Source organism: Corvus kubaryi, unplaced genomic scaffold (assembly GCF_017639235.1).
Source record: "Corvus kubaryi isolate FWS band 111438036 unplaced genomic scaffold, C.kubaryi_AGA036_p1.0 137, whole genome shotgun sequence".
NCBI classification, from domain to species: Eukaryota; Metazoa; Chordata; class Aves; order Passeriformes; family Corvidae; genus Corvus; species Corvus kubaryi.
The window spans coordinates 22,217,956-22,237,820 of NW_024580671.1; the positions used below are offsets into that span (position 1 = coordinate 22,217,956).

General features: G+C 34.8%; 1 protein-coding gene across 5 annotated transcripts in view; it reads right to left on the reverse strand.

Annotated features, from left to right (window-relative positions):
• Nucleotides 1-19,865, reverse strand: part of POT1 (protection of telomeres 1) — a 57,704-nt gene that overhangs the window by 27,658 nt on the left and 10,181 nt on the right. For 4 of the 5 annotated variants that reach the window (XR_006014433.1, XM_042018186.1, XM_042018187.1 and 1 more), the window contains exons 5-9: nt 19,342-19,460; nt 15,526-15,636; nt 13,664-13,711; nt 12,375-12,489; nt 6,006-6,136 (exon numbers count right to left, since the gene is read on the reverse strand). Coding sequence is in view for 4 of the 5 variants with exons in the window: in XM_042018186.1 (XP_041874120.1) it covers nt 6,006-6,136; nt 12,375-12,489; nt 13,664-13,711; nt 15,526-15,636; nt 19,342-19,460 (524 nt within the window). In the remaining variant the exon portion in view is untranslated. The remainder of the gene's footprint in view (nt 1-6,005; nt 6,137-12,374; nt 12,490-13,663; nt 13,712-15,525; nt 15,637-19,341; nt 19,461-19,865) is intronic. The other variant, XM_042018188.1, reaches the window with a different exon arrangement.

A 19,865-nucleotide genomic window follows, 5' to 3' on the forward strand; every position in this document is an offset into this window, starting at 1 on the left:
TGGGGAAACTAAGGCACAAGAGAAATTAATTTTTAGGGGTTACATAGCAGAGTGATGGCAGAGCAAAGTTACTATGGATTTCTGGTCTTGGCCCCTTACAATAGCCCCATTTCCCAATATTATGGAACTGAAAAAGAAAATATCAGCTCAAGGAGGTATTTTTTTTTCCATAAAGCAAACAGTGATGAGCTTTCATTCCTTGAATTATGAATACAGCTTTCACAATCACTCAATGTCTATTGCCCTGCATGTGGCAGGCCTCTTGAATCCTGCTGATTTAGCTGTGTATCTGCTGCCATATAAAACAGTATTTAAAGTCTGAAGCATTCCGTCAAGGATCTAGTCTAGTCTTATTGCTCCCTCCAATTATAGATTTATCTATATCAAAGCACTGCATGACTCATTATCCAGAAATCTGAAACCGTCTGTTTTGATCCATCCCTTTTTAATTAATGTCAGGTTACCAAATAAGCAATGGCACGCACGAACATTGCATTTGTGAGACAGTCTAGTATGGGATTCCCAGGACTCAATTTTTAAATGGTTGAGAATCCTACTGACTTTAAAGTACGGAACATGAAATGTGTGTGAGAAGTTCTAAACAGCAAAACATTGCCAATGATTTAGGCCTATATTTTATAAACAGGGTGAAATTTAAAAAGCGCACAAATCAAGCATTCATTGACCTTGGAAATTCATAAACAAAGCAGTTCAATCTTGGTGACAGGAACTCCTCTCATCCCTGCTACTTTGACATAATCCATAAATGCATTAAGGGTCATCGCTAAGATAAACTTCAATTTAGTTAAGCATTCTTCACACCTCACCAATGGAACACACCAATTCATGATGTTTTTCTTCAGTGAAACACTGCAAAGCTTTAGTTTTTTAACCTTTACATTTAAATATTGAAAATACAAGAAAAGCCTCTGGACGAATAAGGAAAATACATAGTTTTATAATCAATTTGCTCCCCATTATCCATGATCTGGAAAAACATGTTCCCCTGTAAGATGTTATCTAATATAAATGTACATATTTACTTCAGTTGCTGTCACTGGCATTATATTCCATAGGTTCTGTAAACAGGTAACATCCAGAGGGGAGGAAAACTCTCTTTCATCACTTTTAGCTATTCATCCTGTATCAAAATATACTTCAAGAGTATTTTTCATATCTTGTCTGACATGTAAATGTTTCTCAAAGTGTTTTGATTTCTAATTTACCTATCCATTTATTTGTTCACTAATTCTTTTATATGATCATAAAAATATCTTGATTTCTTTCTTAGTAAAAATACTGTCCTAGTCTTCTGTGAAGGCTCTAAACTATTCATGAAACCAGAAAGAAACTACTTTGTCTCCCTGGGCTTCCACCACTATTTCACCGTAAGTTATTTTCCTCTTCTCCCGAATCCTTTATGTCATGCTTTGAGCATTTCGGAGGCTGACCTCAAACATACTGTACTCCTGACATCTCTCAGTACTCTCATTTAGTGAATTTGAAATCAGCCTTAATGTAGGAAAAAGCAATTATAAAATAAAAATAAAGAAATAAAATATGTAAGAAGATAAGTCTCAACTGTCATGATGAGAAAATTACCAACGATCTTAAGCAAAACCAGATGTCCTTAGGCTCAGGCAGGTGGAGAAGCCACTGAGTGCTCTCACACATACACAGAATTCAACAGTATTATTTAGTGAACAACAGAAGAAACAGGAGAAGAAAATGTAGAATGGGTTACAGAACAAAACTATTTCACAGCTGGAAAATTATTTATGTCAGACCCACAGAGCAGGTGATGGTCAACAGAAATTCTCTGGGCTTGTCCTTTAAAAATAAATCATTGCTAAAGTGATGAGGGATCAATGGAGTGTAAAATGAACAAACTCTATGGGCAAATGCTGTTTTATTATGGCACTCTTAGTAGATCTCAGCTCAAGTTAAGCATTGATACTGTAAGCATGTTGTATTTTCCAAACGGTTTTGAAATTGAATTAGACTTAGAAAAGAGTCAATCTGGGACTTTTGCATATGACAATTCCCTTCAGTAGATTTTGTGCCATTTCTAGAGGACATGGTGATATTTTTTTAAAAAACTGGTGGGGGAGGGTGAATGGGGGAATAACAGGGAAGTGGGGCAGACAGCTGCCTATTTAAAAAGTCCCTGAAAATTTTCAATAATTTCAATAAATAATGGTTGCTAAATAAAAATATCCTCTGGGACAAAAATGGAGCAGAAAAAATACATTTGGCTTGTTCTAAGCAAGCAAGTAAATTCCAATACATATTGCAGGAGTCTCTGGCAGAGATTTTGTAAACTAAAGAACAATAGGAGAAATGTCACCTTAACATACTGCATGGACAATAAATTCTAGTGATTTCTATGGGGTACAACACTATCCTGAATATGGGTATTGAAAAGAAGCTAATCTTGAAATATTTATAAATAGACTTACAGCAAAGTAAAAGCCTTTTTTTTTTTTTTTTTTTACTGAAGATGGTGTTATTCATCTCACTAAATGGAAAAGTGTGATAGTAAGTAGTGTATAAAGCTGGAATAATAGCATCTCCAAGGTAGTTTTCCATCAAAACTGATTGTTAAATTATAGAAGCAAAGGACTATTATAAAACCACTGCAGTCACAGATCATCTTAGAATATCAAAAAATGCCTAGGGAAACAACATATACCAAGTTACTGTACATGTTTTTATACTAAGAAAGAAGATTTTATTTTTTTTATGATTGCCACTGATAATATTTTTATGAAGAAAAGTATCCTGTCAGAAAAAAACCCACCAGAATGCATCTTGTATATTTCTTTGTATTTTGTAAATGTTGTCTCATCTTAAGTAAATAGTCTAAACAAATTTGGATAATACAGTATGATGATTATATTTTCTTACATTTTAATAATGTAATCCTGGTTTACTTGTACCTCCAGCTGTATGAACAGAGAGATACTAATGAAATAGAGAAGTCATTTGAAGTATAAATTAAACCATTTTGAATATGTTTAAATATAGCAAGAAGAAAACTGAACTACCAAAACCATCTGCGGGCACCTTCTAAAAGAAAATTAACAATATTGCAGGTTTAGCCAGTACCAGCAGGCTGCCTCTTCCCTCTCTTTAACAGTGTAACAATTAGGCATTAATTCTAAGATATTAAGAGCATTCACAGTGAAAAATAAAAAAGAAGTTCCAAGAAAAATCCACGTAAGAAAACTCCTCCTTTGCCCTGACGATAGAAGGGGACTAGACAAATAGATCACAGGCCTGGCTTTTATATTGGAAGATGGGGGGGCTTGCCTTCCACAATCTCTGCAGAGCACTGATTGTGGCTGAAAGCCCAGGTACAGTACTGCAATCACTAAATTCTGCAATGCATTAGAACTCATCATAAGATTATGTGCATAAAAACCAATTTCAAGAAATACTAACAGAAATGTAATTACAACTAGATAATTTCCCAATTCTGTTACTAAGACACTTAAAATTTTCCTTCTCTGCAACAAATACTGAGCAAATTAAATTACTGTCTACTCAGAGTAATTCTAACAGAATCATCTTCATTAAATTCTTATTAGCTCTGACCATCAGATCTTGCCAACATCTCTGTTACTATGAGGAGAAGTTATCCATTAGTAGCCAATAGTGTAACTGGGAGCAGTAATTTTTAAAATGTGTTTGCTATCAATGTCAACTTCCTGGAAGTCCCTTGAAAGCACATCTGGGGCAGACAGAACGTAAACACACACTCTAAGGACTGTGTATATCTATCTGTCCTCATTGGTAAGCACAGCTCTGACAGACTATGGCCTCTGCTACCTTTGATTGCTTTCCATTCAGCAAGCTAAGACAAGGTGATTAAGGCCTGAAGACAACAGCACAAAAGAGTGAAGGAGGAACGGAAGAAAGTGTAATTAGAAATCTAATTAAGAGATGTTGGGGTTTTTTTTAATTGAAAACTGTGTTGCACAGTATTCATAGCTACTATGCTGGTTGTGGCTGAAAGAGAAAGAGGTCCTCCCCCTCCCAGTTCATTCCCAGAAGTTGGCACCAGGCTTTTGTGTCAGACTTCTACCTCCTCAGATCAGATACGAAAAGTTCCAAAGTACCTGTTTCTTAGTCTGGGATAGTCAGAACATTCCCATCCAGAAAAGGGCAACTTAGTGACTCTAGATCATTTCTTTGAAAGTAATTAAACAAGCTCTCAGCTCATGCATCTGAAGAGACACAAATTGTGAGCAGCTGGTGGTCTGTTAGGACTGGAAACCACTTAGAACAGCTCAACCACGATGAAAAAAAAGTGTTTATGAGAAGTGAATTGATAGATGCTCTCTTTAAATACCAGAACATCATCTTGGAGAATGATAGAGTACCAACTGACAAGGATTCTAGAATGATCTCAAAAAAAGTGATGCCAAATCAGAACGGTGAAGTCCCTTAACCTGGCTTTATCAGTAGGTTTCCTTAGTAAGTTTCTGATAAAAATAAATAGTGGAAGTTAGACAATACTATGTTCGCATAAATTTATACATAAATTTCCTGACAGTGGTCTTGTTTATTTTCTTAATGTGTACTTAGAAATCCAATACTGACCTACCACAGCTGTGCAACTTTTCAATTCTTTTATTTTGACCAGCTCCTTTCTACCTTCTCCTTTTTCACATCTATATTATAAAATGTGCACTGTGTTTTCAGAAGCAATAAGTAAGTTTTTATCTCCACTGAATTTCTGAAATAAGTGTATCTGTATAACACTCATCATGATGGATTCAGAGAAAATATTAAAATTTAGTGTCTTTCCCATCTGAAGTTAAATTCATGAACTTCCAAGACTAGTAACACATCTCAAGTACTGATCAGCAACACAAGCTTCAAAATAGAAATACAATTTAATTCCACCTTTACTATATCGACAGATGACCTTAGAGAAACCTTATACTAACCCAGAATAGGCTAGCTAATTTCTCTCTCGATTGTAAATACTTGTTATATACAGGAATAACTGAAGACTCTTGCTGAATCTTAACAAGTTCTTTCTTAACAATCTCAGTGGTACGAAACTCAAATACTGGATAAATCTTAACCACTTTTTATATCTATTATCATGGAGTTTTCTTCTTTGTTCTCCTGCTACAGCATATCATAATGTACATGCTTAGCACTACAGATATTTATCCCTTTTATCATCCTTTTGTACAATCCTAAATTTCCTAGATCTCTCAAGAGTGTTCAAATAAGCAAACTGGGGGTTTTTTGGCTTGTTTTTTTTTTTTTCCCACTGGTCTCTTTCATGACATTTATTAATTTCTGCTATAATTATTTTACACAAAAAGCAAATACATAATTATGTATGGTTATGTTGCAAATTAATGGTAAAATCACATCTTTGGTCCTATTCTGCAGCTCTTTAAGTATGGTCCAGCATTAAAAGACTTCCATTCAGTCCTTGTAGGGTGGTTCTTCTTCCCTATACAGTTGCAGCAGGCATAAAAAAAACATCCAACAGAAGCAGTATCAAAGCTATAAACAGTTTCCTGCATGCCCTTTGATACAGATGAACAGGGAGTAAGGCAGGAAAACACCGAAGCAGCAGCTGGAGCACTCTGCACACTAACAAGCCCAGACAGACTCCCTTTACTGGAGTGACTCTCCAGCTGACCTAAACTGCTACACAACAAAAGACATAAAGAAACTCCTCAATTCTACCACTTCAAAGAGAAATAAATTGTGCAGATTATCTCGGTTAAACTCTTTTCATCTAGAAGTAACACATGATTTTTTTGTCAAGTAGTTTAATAAATATTGTTGGTGTTGAAAAAATGTCAGTTTCCTTTCAGCTTTGGTCCACACCATAGCCACAGCTGTTTTAACAATCAGGTGTTTTATCCAATGTCTCCAAGTGTTAATCTCTTTACACGTAGAACTAAATTATTCCTATGGTCCTCTCACTGCAGAAAAGCAAGCACATAAACCCCCCCCATCCTAGTACATACCTTTATTCTGTGAAATCGAACAATATCACCAACTTTGTAAATTTTTGGCAGAGAATCTAGATTTCCATTAAAAAGAGTGCATGTTAACTTCACATTTGATGGGTCCACAAGTGTTACAACTGAGCAGTAATCTGTAAAACATAAAAGTGTCTGAATGAATAACAGGCATTATGGAATTATTAATACACAGATATTAAATTTGGGAGGAACAGCCCTATGGCCAATTTTTTCTGCTATCATCTGTGTAACTCTTTCAAAGTTAGTTTTTTTACACTATCGTAACAACTGAAGTTTGGCCCATCTTGCCAATAATTAGCCCAAAAATGAAATGTGTGATTAAGCACAGCTCTGTGAGCAAGAACACACAATCCTTTTTTTTCTGTCTGCAACAGGCATGCTATTCTTTCACTTTTCAATTACTTGTTCTACAAAATGAGGAGCATATGTACAATTTTAAAATCATTCTCTAAGATTTATTTTGCACAGCCTTCCGAAAAGGTAATGAGTTCTACAAGTTCTAAAAGCAAATAAAGCATAAATTACATATCCTTCACTTCAACAAAATATGCAAGATATATATATATATATATATCTATATATCACAAGAATAAAGTCACACAGTGGTAGTTATAAAGTAAAAATACGAAATATGCCCTTTTGAAGTTAAACTTCATAGAATTTCACTTCTAATAATGATCTAAAAAGTAAAATTAAAACAAGATACAAAGATGACAATGCAGACCAGCCCAGAACAGAGCAGTATTTGCAGATGACATAAATAAAACCTGTATTTTCCATTTCAGCTTACAGAAGCATGTGTGCTCTGATACCTTATAAAAGTAAAACACAGTAAAAGCACATTTGCTCTTTCTCAACACGGTAGCTGGTAACCTACCTGAGAAACCAAGTGGCAGCAGAAAGAAACACTACATCCTGCCCCCAACCTCCTGTACCACCTACTGCCCCTCCAAGAGACACCTGTAGCCGTAGCCAGTGGAACAGAGGGTAGGAAGGAGGAAGGGGGGCTGTCTGGAGTGATGCTGAACCTGGGAAAGGTGGAGGAAAGGTTTTCTCCCTAAGTGTTCAAATGTTTTTTTGTTTCTCAATATCTGAGTAAGTTATTTGATTAGACGTTAACTGGCAATGAATTAAATTCCCCAAATCAAATCTGTTTTGCCCTGACAGTCATCTCTTAAAGAGAAAAACCCAAACAGGAAAGAAAAAAAATCTAAGGATCAAAACCCCCAACTTCCCTTAGCTGTAATTCTATGAGGCAATTAGTGATAATGACACTACACCAGAGCTTCTGTATCTGGGAACTGAACAAAGGTGCCGTAGTTCTAAAACAAAGTCAATGGAATCTCCATCATGCACATTACAAAGATGCAGACATGTAAGTTGTTGCTTGACAGCTGTGAAAGAGAATGCTCTCAGTCTAGTAAAACTAACAGATTTGCCTTATATAAAAAAGCTACAGGAAGGCAGTCATAGAAAGATGATAGTCGTAGTCACGTAAACTCTGAACAGATTCCCCAAACATGAAGACAGGTGTGTAAGACTGGATTAAAACATGTGGTGCAAAAGAAATATTCTTCTGTTTCCAGCACATACATCCTTAAATTTTGCTATCATTTAAACTAAAAAGTTTAAATTCCCTCATGATTTGAGTGAATGAAGTGGTGAAAGAAATCCACCGAAGGCTTACCGAGAAATAAAACTTTTCCTACATACATAAAAACCTTCTGTATTTCTATAAAACTAGTACTCTTCTTCTTTCCCAAGATTTTTACATAGACTCAATAATGATAAATTATCTTCTTTTGCATTCGAAAGTTGCTGAGATCACTCTTTTCCAGACTCCCATCAAAGGCACAAGGTCCACATAGTCTATTTTGACATTTTATGCCAGGAATGTCATGAATAAACTCCAGTCACTGGCTGACAAAACTGCAAGTATTTACTACTGTAATCCAAAGACTGATGTGTTTCTTTGGATACATGAATTTATGAATTTTATGATTTTTTGAATGTATGAATTCTAGAGGTTAACTTAAAAGAGCTGTTGCAAATATGAGCAAAATGAGCAATTAAGAAAAAACCCATATGGTTCATAGATTTACAATCCTTTGGGGATATAGAATAACATGCCACAGTGCACTGATATAATCCAACATCAGAATCAACAGGAAATAGCAAAAAATTCCACATTAGAATTGTGGTTACTCTTTGATGCTGTGATTATACAGCCTAGTCAGCTTCATACATGTGCAGCTGCCTATTTAATGGTAGAAGTTAACACACTGCCTCAATTTTCTGTGTAATTAGCATAATCATGTAAGACTGATAATCATCTTAGTCAAAGCAGTATAAAGTATTACACTTGCTTAATATAGCCAGGGAACACATTCTACATAATACAGGTTCTCTGTCTCTGTGACTTTAGTCTTCCATTCCTCACTATCACCTCAAAACACCACTTCTACAATAAACCTAATTACAATAGAGGTTTTTGAGAACAACGCATAAAGACTGATTTTTTAAAATCAAATCATCATTCAGCAAAGCCCTTTTTGAAAGTTAAAAATAAAAAGCCACCTGTCTTTTCTTTTCCAGCCGAAATGTGAGAATTGTTTTCTGTTTTCCACAGTAGCATTATACATCAGTGAATTAATTCATTTTTCTAAAAAAATAGTGAGTCAAACTCTAAACAGAATTGCTGAATTTAAATAATGTCCCAGAGTTAAAGAAAACAATATAATGTCATTGGTCACACTTGATTTTTCTCAGTATACTTTCCAACAAAGCAAAATCCCTTCATTACCAAGCTAATAAATAAATAAATAAATAATGAAAGTTTACCTATTGGAGTCAATTTTCCTTTACTAGAGAAATTTATTCCACTGATTTAAAAAATCCACTGATTTTCTTTAAAAGAGAATTTTTATCACTGGTAGATTTTACTTGCAATAATCTGTCTTAAAAATATGACACAACGGATGCACAGTTCAGCAAATTTATATGCTACAGAAGAAGGTTTTTTACTTTCATACTACATTGTCTCAGTAAAAGCACTGAATTTCAGCTGACACTACACAGAACTTCAAAACATACCTACCTTTTTAAAAATATATTTAATTATTATGAAGAGGTATTCTCACATAGGCTTAACATCATGTGAGGGACACCACCTGCCATGGATAGCTACCTGGAAGGATGCCTGTAACTGCCCAGAATTGGTGTTTATGAAAACAAGGAGACATAACTGATGTTTAATTTGAATGAAAGTATAGAGTGATGGTCTGCATGCATCTTACATGCTTTTTATATTCCTTCAGATTAGTCCTTATTGTTCTTTAAGAATACAATTTCTGTAACTTGTTAAAGAGTTATTTCATTTCATAAAAAATCCACAACTATTTGGTAATCAGTACAAGGTTACACTATCTGCATGGAGAATGCTGATTGTCAAGCTTCTAGGTCCTGACTTTAAATAGTTTGAAACATGAATCTCTTGCAGCCCTGTAACAGTCATGAAAATCTTGAATTGCCTCCACTATCATGGCAGTCTAGATTCATTCTTCAGGTTACAGCTTTCCTTTCATAATGTCATAGCATTTCCACTCTTTTATGGACTGTTATGACAGTCAGTAGCATGAACAGAAAATCAGCATTTCTCCACAGTATGTACAGATAGATAAAAAACAAACACTAAAACCCCAAACCCCACAGCTTCACATACAAATGCACTTTTCAGTCATCCTAAGAAAACCAGAATTGCTACAAAAGCTTTCCAGATTAGTAGTCATTGATACTGTAGGACTTACAAGTTGTTTAGGATTTACTGATTAAACATTTATTGTAGTTTTACTGGGACTTCAGCAGTTCCTGACAAATATGCTTGTATAAATTGCTAAGGTGGAAAGCATCGATCTAATTATACTTCCCCCTTTGGGCAATCACATATTTATTCCTCAATAACATTTACTGGAAAACCCACTACCTTGAACCAGTAACTTCACCCTTCAAAGAGATAAAAAGGTTTTGGGCAATGTTGTTAGCAGTCAGGGACTCTAATTAAAGACTGCCTTCTGTTTCTTTTATTTCAATACACACAAAAAAGAGAGAGATTATTGTAGCAAATTATTCTCTCTTGAAAACAATATGAAACATTAATACTGTTTTCAAGAATTACTGAGGCCATTCAATACACAAGTGTCTGCATTAACACCAAGCAGCTGACCCAGTCGACTTACCATTTATATTTCAACAAGACAGAAGAAAATTAGTACAAATGTACACACACTCCTATGCATGTGTGTATATATATATGTACATACAAACATATATTGCAGAAGCCCAAAACAAAACCTCTAAAGAATCAAACTGTTTTACTAGAACTTGTTATTTCTAACACGGTGATACACTTCAGAGATACAAACAATCCAGTAACTACCAGAAGCATCTGGCTAAACAGATGTTTCAATGCCATCATTTGTAAACTGCAGATCAAAGTATCTGTCTTGAGATTTCTATTAACTATTTATTAAACTATTTATTATTTTTTTCATTCCCTTTAAATATCTTTTTATCTTTTATTTATTTTCTATACTTTAAGATAAGAAACAGTGGTTATTTAAAAAAGAAATGCATATAACCACACTGAACAGAAGGGAAAAGAACATTATTCTAATCTCTAGGGGTCCATGCAAAAAAAGGGTTGGGGTAGCAGTACTGTCACGTTGTAATGTCCTAAAACTTTCATGGTCAAGCACATAATCTCTGTAATTGGACACTACAAAGACAGAGGCTCTTTTTTTTCTATTTCCATTTTTTTCTTTTAAATCTCAAGGTTAAATACTTGAGATATCCTTAGGTTTAAGGGAGGAGAGAGAGGAGAATATCATCTTTGTTAAAAATTTAAAGTATCTTAAGGCTCTTAAATTATTGGGGAAGGAAAGTTAGAATAGAGTTTCAAACACTTCCAACAGATCTTCTAGCAGACAAAATCCCATCTGTCTCTTTTACCAAGCAAGACCCAAAGTACTTTCTTGGACAGTTTTCAGAACTCATGAAGTTCTCATATATAGACATTTCAAACTTTATGCCCCCAGCGAAAGTGTGCTTAGCTAAAACAACTTTCTCTGTAAAAAATAATTTATAAATAAACTGAAAACTCATTTCATTCACTAGTGTTTTAACACTCACCTAAATGCAGTAATGGTAATAGCAATTATGCACTTTTAATTATAGACTATATAAACAGACAAGACTAAATTAGGTACCACTCCAGTGGTACTCACTTTCAGTGGGAACACAGTGCAAAGCCTCAGCCTTAAGCCTTAACATGTGTAAGAAGGAGCAGCATCAGGGTGTATCTATATAGTGAATAAAGACCCATGTGGATTAAGTACAGTGGCCCCACATTCCATGCTTCCAGTGGGCATCAGCTTAAAGCTACATGATTCTACTATTACAGTATCAGAAAAAGAATGTATTAGTGCCAGATTGGACCAGATCTAATGCAACCACAGAATCTTCTGCAAGAGCCACTTCATGCCCTGACAATGCAGAACCATCATCGACCATTTTGCACCCTCTCAAGCAAACATCATTCTGGACTGTGCAAAAAAATCAAAAACCAACATTGAAATATTTGACTGATCAGTGAATATTTTTACTCAAAACCCCAGACTAATTAAAACTGTTTTAGAGATTTTCATTATAAAGTAGCAAGTGAATTACAACTATCTTCATAAATATTAACATCAAATTGTGTCCCTGTTCTCCACTGATATTGTTGTGTTATTTTAATAATGCCAACTGAAAATATACAGGGAAAACATATCAGGAAGCTATTAATGACACTTAGGCAAGGACTAGTTGTTAAATAAATAATCATTTTCCCTATTAAATTTCTACTACTTAAGAAACCGAAATGACTAACTTGACAAATAACTCAGTAGAAAAAAATCTCTCCTGGCTGCTTTGGAGACATGCTACTTTGAGAGTCGGTGCATTTAACTTCACTGTTCTTACATATCTGGAATGGATGGCAGCCCTAATGATTTCCAGCAATCAGTGCTTGTCTAATTAAGATGTTCCAAGTCCTCAGTTCCCCAAAGCCTTGTTAAAGTAGCTGGAAAAATGACAAATCTTCATTAAGAACTTTTTTCATTTGTTATCTCCACCAGCCTGCCTAAACTGACTGGTATCTCTTATCTATTTGTTGTTCTGTTTCCTTTGCTACTAGCTGGTCAAAGCTATGGTCAAAGGATCAGGTGAATTTGTTGTTCTGGCTGATTTTTAAAAAACATAGTAAGAACAGTTCTCGCTGGAGGAGATTTCAAATCTCTTGAATATAGTACATACCAGTTCCTTTGCTAACATATGGAGGCTTGAAGAATTTCACAATGCCATACAAGTTCACTATAGTTCCATCTTTGAGATGATTCAGAGGAGTATACACATATTTTGGAGCAACAGACTGAAAAGGAATGATATAATTGAGGGAATAGAAAAAAAAATTATTCAAACATTCATACAGAACTTTGTCTTTTAACATCATTCATCCTCAACATGTTTATTTAATCTTAAAAAAAGAAATAAGGATTACCTATTTCTTTGTATCTTAGTCACTTTAGACTCAGAAAGTACACAAGACTTTTAATTTCTTTTTGTGATTGCATCTTTCTTACAAAAAGCCAACCAGTTAATTCAAATAAGTTTCAATATGTGAACCAGGTGAGTAAAAGTCATTACAATAAAGAGTAATGAAAGATAATTTTTTACTTATCCATTATAACATGTCCATCCAGAGGACTTTTTAAAGCACATACATTAATAGCTTTGTATTTCTGCTTGGCAGTGTCACTGCACAGAATCATTGTCTTGGGCTGGTGGGGGGGTTACCTCTCACAGACACTGTGCACATCCTCTGATTGAAAGACCACAGTTGCTGGAGGATTAAAGAAAGCAAGGACTACTTTCTACAGTTTCAGGACTATTCTCCTCTCTTCTTAAGGTTGTAATATATCCTGATTTGACTCTTTTAAAGGATACGAGTTCTGCCAAACTGACTGATAACTGCGGTTTTCAAGTACTATACTGAAAAAATCAAACTGTAAATAAAAATGATATGAAAACAAGCTCTATCACCATTGGTACTGAATCTTTAAGATCATGATAAAGAACATTAAAATTTCATAAACCAGTTCCTCTGCCTTTAAAATACTATTTCCTGTAGAATTTTAATTTAGACACATAAAGGCTTGATCCCAGCAGTAATCAAAACAAATGTTAAGATCAGTACATGAAGTCTGATTTTAAATCAAAGGAAGTTTCATATTTCCTTTTTTTTTCTACAGCGCAAGCATACAATTTTATTTAGACTAACAGTTACCTTTGTAGTTCCAAGTTCCTAAACCGACATGAAGTCTGGAGATCAAGAAGGGAACTATACCACAAGTATTGAAAACATGCTACTTTTTTCATATTTTATTTTGTGTTCCAGGTATATTCTTTGCAAAAGTAAAAGCTAAATGACTGCTGGGGCAAGAGAGTGGAAGTAAATAAAACAGGAACAAAAACGAATTCCACACATTCTTATTTACATGCAGTTAATCTCACGTGATTTAAAAACATCCCAAATGCAAACTCACCACAGATGCAGTTTCTGAAGCAGCAGTTGTTCCTGGTGTAGTGTAAATCTATGGAGAAAAAGACCCCCAAGCTTTCTGATTACAAAATTGAAGGCACTGCAAATATAACATTTGATAACTTTATAGCAAATACAACACTATAAGGAAATACAAACCAGCCCTACAGACATTTTTGCTATATGAATCACCTCTGAATCTAGTAAAATTTTAGCTACAGAAGAAAAGAAAGTAATATTTACTGCAATTAGACAAAAGCTTCTTCAAAAAAATACATTTTCTAAAGTCACTTAGTTGAATATGTTAGGTCACATTAATAGAGTAGCATTTGGAAGTTGGATGCTACAAATTTAAAACTGCACTTGCTTAACATAGACCTTAAACGGGTTTAGGTTTTGTACATAAACACGTATATACATGTCAGTGCTCAGAGGAGATCTATTCTCAGCAACTTATTACTTTTCTTTGGGGGAAAAAATTCACCAGAATGGGATAAATTTTATTTAAAGATAGTTCCTAAGCCTTTTGAGCCTTACTTATAAGCCAAACTTATCTTCAATGTAAGGTCTTTTAAAGAACTAATTGTGGTGATTTGACCAAAAGCCAACACCCCCCCACTCTCTCTGTGAGGAACATAGGGCTCAGCTGCCATCCTGAGGCCACAGCCCAGCCTGGCTGCCGGTCACAGGGCGCCGTGTCACAGCGGTGCACTGCCTCAGCACTGCCGACTCCTGCTGGGGATCTGCTTTTGCTCTCCTCCTCAGCCGCATTCCTGAAGCTGATTTTACTTTTAAACAGCCGAGTGAGAAGCTGTGATTGAGAAAGTGAAGCACACACAAAGTCTGCTCACTTGTATTAATGTTAAACATCCAATGCATGTGTCACTAAATGAAGTGCCAGAAGCTCCATTCTGTGGTCAATGATGAGATAAACACCTCAGCACAACCTAGGCATTCAGGGAGCTGCACAGTGTCTTTGGGATTAGACTGTATGCCACGAGGTCTGCCAATACTCAGCTGAAAGCCTCATGTAGCTCCTTTTAGGCACTTTTAGTTTAGATGCACTTATTCAGACTGAAGGCAGTTTTGCTATCCATGATCTTCAATGAAACATACTCTTTCTACCAATATATATCATCATCATCATCACCATCAACAGATAATGAATGTCATGAAGCAGTCTCCATTATCATTTTAAATAATTTTGTTTCTCGCTGAGGTATGTGCCAAGTTTTAGTTACCTATAGAGGTCAATTCCAAAACAAAAGAGCCTTTCTGGAATTAAACAAAAAAAGTATTTTCACTTAAATTTAGGATTTAATTAGAAAACAACTATACAGACAAAAATAAACAGCACTGATGTGAGAATAGCAAAAAAGAACAAATATTTTACTCAGGACAAAAGGATACAATTGTCTTTATAAAGTTTAGATTATAGCAATCCATGTATTTGAAAGGCAGCAGTTCATGACTTGACTTAAAGCCAAACAAACTCATAGACTAGAGAAAAGTAAAAATTACAGATTTGAAATCACTCTTGCACCCTCTACCTTGTCTGCATTATTGAAATGTGTTATGCACAAAAGTAGTTTAAACAGCTCTAGGAATCTATCTAAAGTCAACTAAAGTCAAATTCTTGCACTCTGCAAACAGAAATTTACCTGGAAAATAACTTGGTTAGGCTTATTATAAAATTACAGGTGCACAAACACAGATGTGTCTTGTTTCCTGATGAACAAGGTAAAATAATCTGTAGCATTTCAATTTTTAATAGATTTTATTATTTTTTTTCTATTACAAAACAAAATGTTAATGTAAGTATTTTGGAAATTAAAAAAAAAAAGAAAAAGTTGGATAACCACATACATAAATGGCTGATCCAGCTTCTTCAGACACTTCCAGGTGACAACCATGTCTACCATCCTCTCTCACTGTAGGCAATTTTATCACCTTAAATCCTGCAACTATGAAGGTTTCCTATGGGGACAGAGCAATAAACAGAAAATTACACAGACGCTAACACGTTCTACTTTAAGACTATATGATGTGAAATGTCACCCCAAAGTCTCAAGACATTTACGAAACAAAAATCCTGAACAAATTATAAAAACTGCCTTTAAGTTTCCCAAATTAGCTCTTTTACCCATGGAATTTATATTTACAACAAATGCCAGAAAGCTTTTTTTCTTTTAAATTCTGCTAACATTTTCACACTCTTGATGCTACTGTAACAGAGTGCTATTTTTGACAAAGCCTAGGGAGGAAGATTCACACTGAATAAGGCAAAAGAATCATTCCTCTTTGAATACACTAAAGACTGACTCCTTTCTGGTTAGCTTAACTAAGGTAGAAAAGAAATCACACATCAGATCAGCAGCAATAAAACACTTCTCTTGCAGCTTCTTTCTCACTGACTTACAGCTGCACTTTCAAGAAACTCTCCTATAAACTCTGTTTTGGCTGGATAAACATCTTCCTTCAGGATTAAATAGGTAGGTCAATCAACAGGTAGGTTTCTGGTAGCAAAAGAGACATTACAAACTTCTCTGGCATCACTCCTGAGATTCTAGCACAGAAAGTGATCGTAACTGTATTTTCACTTCGGTACAAAGCTCCTCAGACACCACAAAATGAACAAGAAAAGGAGGATTTAAAGGGTACATGACTCAAGTCCCAGCAGCAGCCCATGTTTTTAGCAGCAAGCTCACCAAATAAAAAAGAGAAAAAAAAAGAAAGAATAAACGAAAAAGGAGAAGATAAAAAATACATTAAATACCTTTAGGTAATCAGAAGTGATTGAACAAAGCTATCTGATACAATGTAAATCTCCTTTATAGTCAGCTCCCTTGCTATCAGAGCTGTATAGCAGGGCTGTGCCAGTGTGCTCCATTCCAATAAACATATTAGACTTGGAATCCTATTTCTATTCAAGCTTCTACCAAAAGCACTTCCATAAACTTTTACTGAGCAACTTTTGCTCATGTGTTTATTTGACTACAACAAATAAAAGAGTGTTCTTATTAAAGCTGACAGTTTTAGCCAAATATTGCACTATGACAGCGTGGTTTTTTGCTACTTCAGCAATCTGACAATGCTACTCTAAATGATTTAAGATCCAAAACCTTAATGTTTTGTGCAAGAAAAAGAAAGGCTGCTAGATTAAGTGACAGTTATATATGTAGTTATTAAAATATTGGGAAAAAAATTTCTGCAGAAAATATAATTTAATCAGCTTAATTCACAATGAAACTACTTAGGGCATGATGACTTTCAGGTAGTGTCACAAATGGGAATACAATGTATACTTTGATTAAAAAGTAATATATAAGTCACCTAGAAGTAAGCCATACTCAAAGGTAAGTTAAAATGTGTCAAAACAATTAGAACACTCAGTATTCCTTGCACCTCTAACACACCGTCCTGCTAACATGAAAGTTGTTTCATTCTTTCCAGGAACACACAAATAAACTTCAGGAAACTCCATGAATTTTGCAGGAATCAGGAGTTAGTACATGTCTTTCACTGTTAGCTGATGCTATCCAGAATGTTGCTTCAACAGCAAAATCAACCTTCATCTAAAGAGCTATGCCTTGCTTATACATTATTCCCATTTCAGTATTTTATTAAAATTTAGGTTGCACAAGGTTCTGGGATGTGGCTGCTGAGTCAGGATTGGAGCTCAGTACGGGTGACTTCTCATCTTGCTCTCCTCCGTCAGAAGAAACTTCAGAATTACATAGACTCAGCCTTTTAACAGGCTGATAATGAAAGAAAAAAATTTTGAGTAATATTAGGTCACTAGTGATTACTCTCCGGTAACACATTTGCCATATCTAGCACTACATTAAATAAAAACAAACTGTGGAAGGACTGTGCAATTCCCATCAGGAAAAGACAGCACTAACCTCAAAATCTAGGTAGAAAGAACAGATATATTCTCAGATTTTTTACAAATTCCCAGTCAACTTTGACAGGCTGTGACTTGAACTTTCTAAACCTAATATTTGCACAGTGCTTTGAAATTTAATGTTATATTAGTTTTCAAAATAGATTAGTTTCCGTTTCGCCTTTAGCTAAGTAGATCTCGTAATTGGCTTGGGAATCAAAGCTATTTACATAAATTGGTGGATTTCCATGTCAACAGAAGTGCACTGCATATACAAACTCAGATTCGACCAACATTTTTAAGTGGTAAAAAGAAATTCTATTTCCCTCATTCAAAAAGTGTGATATACAGGAAAGACAGTATTTTTCCTGATGATTATTCTGTTACAGAATGAGAAGATTCTCAGGAGACAACATGGCTACTCCCATTTTTGGAAATTGCCAACTCCTCCCCCTGGCTACTTAGCTAAAGTTCTTACACTATGCCAAGAATGACATGGAAACTAAAAAATACTAAAATCTGAAATGGCATGCAGCAAATAAACAGTATTGGACCTTCATGAAGTAATTCTTTAATGGCTAAAAAATGCTTTTTTTTTTCAAATGCTGCTAGCTTCAGAAATCATTGTTTCCTCATATTCATATTCTTCCAAACTTAAAATCTCATTTGAGACATGAGGTAAGGACCATGAAGGTTCAGTTCACTGGGGAAGAACAAACTGGGGTTTTAGCACACTCCAGCTGTCTAAGGGTTGTTGCCTGTGGTTTGTAGTTTCCTACTCAGCTCTTTAGTACTGATCTTTTTATCTTCGAATTGCTGCTCAATGCCTTGTTCAATATTTGTATTTTTATGAGGAGAAAATAGATTAGTTCACTGAATTTAAAAAGATTCTGCAGCTTGCATATTTACCAAAATAGTTAAAGAACTTCCAACCCTGACTTCCCTGTCAAAATTCCATGAAATTGAGAAATCTGTATAAAGACTGCAATTTGCCCAGAGAAGTTGTGGCTGTCCCACCATTGGAAGTGTTCAAAGTCAGGTTGACAGGGCTTTGGAGCAATCTAATGTAGTGAAATATGTCCCTACCCATGGCAGGGGGGTTGTAACTGGCTGATCTTTAAAGCTGCCTTCCAGCCCCAACCATTCTATGATTTAGTGTGAATGTGTATCACAAATGAAAAAGCACTAACATGAGCTCATAATGTATCATATACTAATTTTAATTTGATATTTGGCTAATATTGACATGTCAGTAAACTGACAGGCAATCTTATAAAAAGACTGAGGTAATTGTTTTTATCTTGTTCTCCTTTAGTGGCAACACACTGTCTCACAAACTCACAGGCTGACTTGTCTTTTACCTGGAGCTAATCAAACCAAGCTTCTATCTCTGACAAAACAAGACACCAGCACCAAGCCAATAAAAAAACCCCTGTACACATAGTTTTGAATTTTTTTTTAATCTTTTAGTGTAACTGTCTTTGAAATGAATTTAATTCTAAAATTATCTTATCAGATGACAAAACATTCAAAATATGAATATAAATGGGTGACTTCTCTATTATCCATATTCATGATTATTTGCTTGCTAGGTAAACAGCACTGATAAAAAGAATTGCTTTATTTCAGTATTAGTGTGAGAAAGAATTTACGTAAGCAAACACTTTTTTTTTCTAGTTCATATATATAGATTTGAAGGGACCAAAGAGATTATTTCTAATTCTAGGGATAGGTAGACTAAGACAAGAAGTGAACATTCATCTGTGAAAAACAATTCCTAAAACAAGAATATATACATATATATGTTTTGGTGGTTTTTTTACCCCACGGCGTATAATTTTTGCACAATCCTCTGCCATTTTTCCATATATTAAGACATTGATGCTGTTGATCTGGGAAAACAAGTTATCCGAATCTAGAGGGGAAAAAAGCAAAAGTGATTCCAATCACTATACCTTCTCCAAAACAAAACAGAAGTGAAAAAGATTTACAAAACAAGTTGAACTACAGAGTTTAACACTTTTCAATTAATAAACAAAGTGTGCTAACTACAGGTATATTGCTCAGAATATTCTTCCTAAGAGGACCATTTAAAATGTGCACATTGTATACCAATGTACAATTAAATAAAATTTTAAAAGATTTCCACTAATCCAATGTACAGTGTTAGAGAGGCAATGTTATCCAGTCACATTAACACAGATCCTATTGTAGAATTTATTATAAACTGAAGATATTCCAGGATACAGACATATTAATTAATAGCCTTCCAGGAGGACTGAAGCAGAAATCATGTTGTTATTTTTTGAGTTTTCTACCT